At 44.7% G+C, this 5,568-nt stretch overlaps 1 protein-coding gene across 1 annotated transcript in view; it reads right to left on the reverse strand.

Moving 5' to 3' along the window:
• The window catches only part of LOC107208202 (pancreatic alpha-amylase), a 5,508-nt gene extending 3,412 nt beyond the window's left edge, over nt 1–2,096 (reverse strand). The window contains exons 1-3 of the mRNA XM_015636313.1: nt 1,894–2,096; nt 1,163–1,309; nt 764–961 (exon numbers count right to left, since the gene is read on the reverse strand). Of these exons, the coding sequence (XP_015491799.1) occupies nt 764–961; nt 1,163–1,309; nt 1,894–2,064 (516 nt within the window). The 5' untranslated portion in view covers nt 2,065–2,096. The remainder of the gene's footprint in view (nt 1–763; nt 962–1,162; nt 1,310–1,893) is intronic.
• Nucleotides 2,097–5,568: the final 3,472 nt, after the last annotated feature.

Genomic DNA, 5,568 nt, shown 5'->3' on the forward strand with positions numbered 1-5,568 from the left:
GCTGGAACAGCCGCCCCTCAGAGCCCCTGTGGCTGTGGATAAATTCATGGAGCCGCAGGTGTGTCCCTGAAGAGCCCGTGGCTCACAGAAATGGCTGCACTTGGGGCACGCACAACCCTGAGGCACTGCAGTCCCTGGGTAAACCCGAGCCAGAGCAGGGGAAAGAGGAGGAGTTCATTACAACATTAAACATGAGGGTCTAGTCCAAAGTAATGGGGAGTGGAAATAGCTTTAAATTGTAATCCAGGATTTGAGATGTGTATTTTAGGGATTAACATAGCAGAAGCCACCTGAACCAATGAAGGACAAGCCTTACATGAAGCAGAGCAAGTGCAGAAACATTATGATGTATTGTTGCAAAGTGGCTGAAGGGAGAGCTTGAGAAAGGGCTGTTACATATTCTAACTACAAAAACCAGGAAGTTGTGTAACCACTGCACCACCTTGCACTGCTGTTAATTTTCCAAGGGGGCTCCTTATCATAATCAACTGAGTTTATAAGCTATAAAAATGAGCTCATAGACTGAGCTGAGTACACTGGGCTCAGTTCAGAAGCAAACATCTGCACATAGGTTCTTGATTTCTCTGTACTTAGAATATTTTGTGCCACACGTACCTATGGACGCTACTTCATTCACTTGACAACTGCCTAAGCACAGGTTTTGTGAAGCACTACACCATTTGATTTTACTGTAGAGTTAAAAGAACATGTCAAAAGAAAAAAAAAAGTAAAAAGACTTAAAAAATTTGCCAAGGGAAGTTACCTGATATATATCACCATAATTTTCAATTTCTCCACTTGCAGAGTGACATTTGCCATCATTGAAATCCCAGCCAGAGTATGGTACAGCTGGAAAATCTCTGTTTCCAGCATTAAAATAGCTTCCACAGGTAGAATGTGTTCCTGAACCACTTGCAGCCCCACACATGTGGTTGACGACAGCATCCACATAGATACGAACCTGGAAAAGCAATATGTGCATTTCAGTACATTTTGTAGCAAACGTGAAGTGATGGCCAAGGCCTTACCACATCACTATTAAGTTGATTTTTTTCCCTTTCAGTTTTTTCTCAGTTTACACTTCCTTTGAGGACAGCAGCACCTGCCCTCAGTTTATACAGCACTTCTTGCTGTATCAGACACAGATTTTCAAGGCACTTACTCCAACATTGTTGCATCTGGTCACCATGTTTCTGAATTCCTCTTCATTTCCTGATCGAGTGCAGAGCTTGTAGCTAACGGGCTGGTATCTTTCCCACCAGGGTCTGTTTGGGTTAGTAATAACAATGTTTTCATTTGGAGGCGAAACCTGCAGATGAAATTACGTAAGAAATCAAATGGTTTTATTTCAGCATTTTAAGGGCAAAAATCTGCATTCAGGACCTCTGCCCTCAGGAAGCTCAGTACCCAGCCCAGTCTCTCTCCCACAGCAGAAGTTCAGGTCTGTGAGATGTCTGTCTTGTACACTGGCAAGAAAGACATTTTGGTTTGTACCTGTGGGTTGCCCAAGTCAAGCATGGGCCTGCTTTCGAGGTCATGTGCATGGAAGGGCTGAAGCCACAGCCATTATTTTTACCTGTAATAGTGACAGCCTTAGGAATGCCAAACCTCGTTGCTTCCATACTTCCTTTTGAACAAGATAAAGAGCTTTAACTTCTACTTAGCTTTCAGGGGAAGCTTTTCAGAGGAAAGCATGCCCCTTTGTAACTGATCTGGTAGAGGTACACCATCATTCACTGGTCCTGCAGGGTTGGGGTTGCTTCTAAAAGCAATTACTACTTCCAACCCTCCCTCCTCAGCAGCAGAGTTACTTGGAGATGACTGTCTCCAGCATTTTGACTAATTAATCAAATATTACAATGCCATTTTCCTATCACTCAGGAAACAACTCACCTGAACACCTCCAAATCCATTAGGAGCTAAGTAGCGTTCACACTCCTGAGCAATATCCTGCCAGCGCCATTCAAAGAGATGCACAATAGATGTTCTCTTTGGGAGAGTGTTGGGGTTGTACTGCCCCCAGCAGAGCCCTGCAGCTGCGAGGAGGAGGAGGATGACTTGCATGGTGCCTTCAGTGTAAGGCTGTGGTCCCTTCACTTGCTATTTATGTGCCTGCAAGATGAGAAAGTTCCTGTAGCAGGTGGCGAAATTCACATGGATCAATGTTATCAGTTATTATTTAGATAGCTAGCTCAATATCACTCCTTTGGTTTGTTTTTTCTCCTGGATTACCCAATAGCTGAAGATAAAATACCTTCTCACAATGTTTATACGCCACCATAAACCAAGTGGTCCGTAAGCAGTGCACCCAAATACAGAATTGCACTCTTTCCAATTACACAAAGAAAGGTACTTGAGCAAGAGTATTCCAAAACATAACACCCAGACCCTCAAAGTGGTGTCTGGAAGGAAAAAGGAGTGGGAGGTGATTGAAAGATGACTGGAAATCAGACAGCATTAGGAGAATGAATAGGTTTGACAGCATTCAGAAGTGTCTTGCTCTCAGGATTAGACTGGGTTCAGACCAGGATATGAACAACTGCTGTGGTTTGACACTGGCCCAATGCCAGGCACCTTCAAGAGTTGCTTGCTCAAACTCCCCTGCTACAGCTGGGCAGTGGAGAGGGAAAAAAAAAACTAACAAAGGGCTCATGAGTGAGACAAGGACCAGGAAAAAACATTTTAAGGGCAAAATAAGTTCAACTTGAGGTTGCAAAGTGAATTTTATTACCAACAGAATCAGAGGAGGATAATGAGAAGTAAAATAAGCCCTTAAAACACTGTTTCCCCCCACACCCCCTCCCTTCCCACAGACAGTGCAGGGAGACCCAGCGTGGGAGTTTGGTCAGTTCATCACCGAGGTTCTCTGCTGCTGCTCTGGGAGAGGAGTCCTTCCCCTGTGGACTGTGGGGTGCCTCCCATGGGAGACAGTTCTCCATGAACTTCTTCAGCACAGGTGCACTCTGCAGCATCTGCTGCAGCCTGAGTCCTTCCCATGGCAGACAGCCCTCCCAAAACTGTTGCGATGTGGCTCTGTTCCCACGGGGTGCAGTCCTCCAAGGACAGGCTGCTCCAGCCTGGAAGCAAAAGCCTCCTCTCTCCACTGGGTCTCCAACTGGATCACAGCCAGGCATCCACCTGCTCCGGCATGAGCACCTCCTGCACAAGCTGTGGGTGGATCTCTGCATCCCTCATGGATCTCCATGGGCTGTGCGTGGATCTCTGCATCCCTCGTGGATCCCCATGGGCTGNCTGCATCCCTCGTGGATCCCCATGGGCTGTGAGTGGATCTCTGCATCCCTCACGGATCTCCATTGGTTGTGGGTGGATCTCTGTGTCCGTGTAGATCCCCATGGGCTGCAGAGGAAGCTCAGTTCTGGCACCTGGAGCATCTCCTCTCCCTCCTTCTGCACTGACCTTGGTGTCTGCACATTGTTTCCCTCACATGTTCTCACCTTCTCCTCTTTTCTGACTAGAAGAAAAACCATTTGATTTTCTTTAAAAGAAGTCATCACAGAGACATTACCTCTCTCATTGTCCCAGTTTTGGCCAGCAGCATGTCCATCTTCAGAGCCACCAGGGATTGGCTCTGCTGGACATGATGGAAGCTTCCAGCAGCTTCCCACAGGAGCCACCCTGGTCCTCTACCAAAAACCAGACAGTGCAAAACCAATGCAACAGCAATGTTTAATCAGTAACACATTTATCACACAAGAGGTTGTGGGTCTTCACCAGGTGAATCCCACTGGCAACTAGGAACTGACACACCTTCTTACACCTAATGTTTCTCTGGTGTCATTGCCCAGTCCCTGCTATGAACTGTTACAGGTTTTCTTCACATGGTCATGAAGAGCAGGTGATGGAAAGTGATCAGAGTTGCATTTGCATCTCCAGCAGAAACTTTGCATAAGATTTCATCTCATTTTAAGTGATCAATGATTCATCTGAGTCAAGGAACAAAATCCAAAATCAGATGCAAATGATAGGGCAGATGAGTTTTAGCTCCTGACATATAACTGAATTTGAATTCTAGAGCTGTTGTCGAAGTCCTTTCTTGCATTTCCTACAATTTCCTCCTTCAAAAAAAAGATCTTTGACTTTTCTTCATGAAATTATTTCAGGTCTTCATTTGTAAGTGATCAATAATTGACACTGATAAGATCAATGTCTCAGGGACAATCCTCCATGAATTAACTTGAGTTGTATTAACAATAATACTCCAAGAGAATGCAAAGACTAGAAAATCACTGGCATTTGATGAACACCTGTGAAGAAAATAAAGTTCCAAAAAAATGTCACAGTTACTCCAGGAGAAAAATATCAGTGTACTTCTTATCTGTACTGCCTCTGGTGTGTTCTTTGTAAAAATAGCCAGTGTGTCACATGTCCTTCTCTTTCCCAGATTTGGTCTTCAAGGACAAAACACTCAAGTAGGTCCCAGTTTTCCACCTGTTCATTTTCATATTGCAGACCTTTAATAAGGTCTCTTTTTCCACTACTGCAATAAAATAGTAAATCACTGTAAATGACCTTGCCTACTCACTAACAGCAAGGAACCAGTGAGTGATTGCACCTTGTGATTACCAGTTCAATGAAAACAGACCCCCTCATTCCCCAATATTACTGAGAGAAACCAGTATGCGTGAGGTTAATTTTTACATCAACATTCCCTATGGAGTCCCATTGAGGTGATGGAATGTCACTGCATGACTTTCAGTTTCCAATTACATGTATTTTCCAGTGAAAAATATGCTGCTGTCAGCCAAGAACAGGATGGACCCATCCTCAATAACCCAATGCAATGGATGGCAATGCCAATGGGAAAGGGGGCAGGGAGAACCCCCATGGCAGGCTCTGCAGGCTGTGACTGCTCAAGCAGGTTGCAAAACAACACTGACATAAAAGTCAGCACAAAGGGCTCATAGGTGGCCTTTATTTCAAACAACTGTGCCACTTGAGTGCATCACCTGAGAGTGTTAATTAAAAGGGTGTGAAGGCGCCTTGGTTTAGCCAGACCAGCACGGGGAAGGGCATACACACAGCTCAGCACGAAGGATTATACAGAGTAACTAACAAAAGTTTTCTGAAGGTAGCAATGGGCTTTAGCTGGTTTCAACCCACATATTGCTTTCTTGCAACTGGGAGTGCCCACCATCCTAATGGTGAGTGCATTACAGCCATCAGCAATGCAGATCAAGTCAGCATTAGGGTAACAATGTGTGCCTTTGATTTGTACAGGCACAAGCTGACTGTGAACCAGGTAACACACAGGCTTGAATGATGCCACAGGCTGGAATAAGTGACTGGCATGGACCAGCTTCTTCTGACCCTGGCTCCCATGTTTGTTTTGTCACAAAAAAGGGATAAACTTGATCTCAATGCCATTTTTTATTCACCAGATAGAAAGAATGTACAGACCAACAGAAGAAATACATCTTCAACTGATATAACTTTTTATCAACTTGAATGTGACATGTTTCAGCACAAAGGGGTCTTCTCTTGATTTTTGGATAGCCTGTCAATTCCCAATCCTGCTTGCCCCTGAAGAGAACTACATTTCCACTTATG

This window comes from Parus major, chromosome 8 (genome assembly GCF_001522545.3).
Source record: "Parus major isolate Abel chromosome 8, Parus_major1.1, whole genome shotgun sequence".
NCBI lineage: Eukaryota > Metazoa > Chordata > Aves > Passeriformes > Paridae > Parus > Parus major.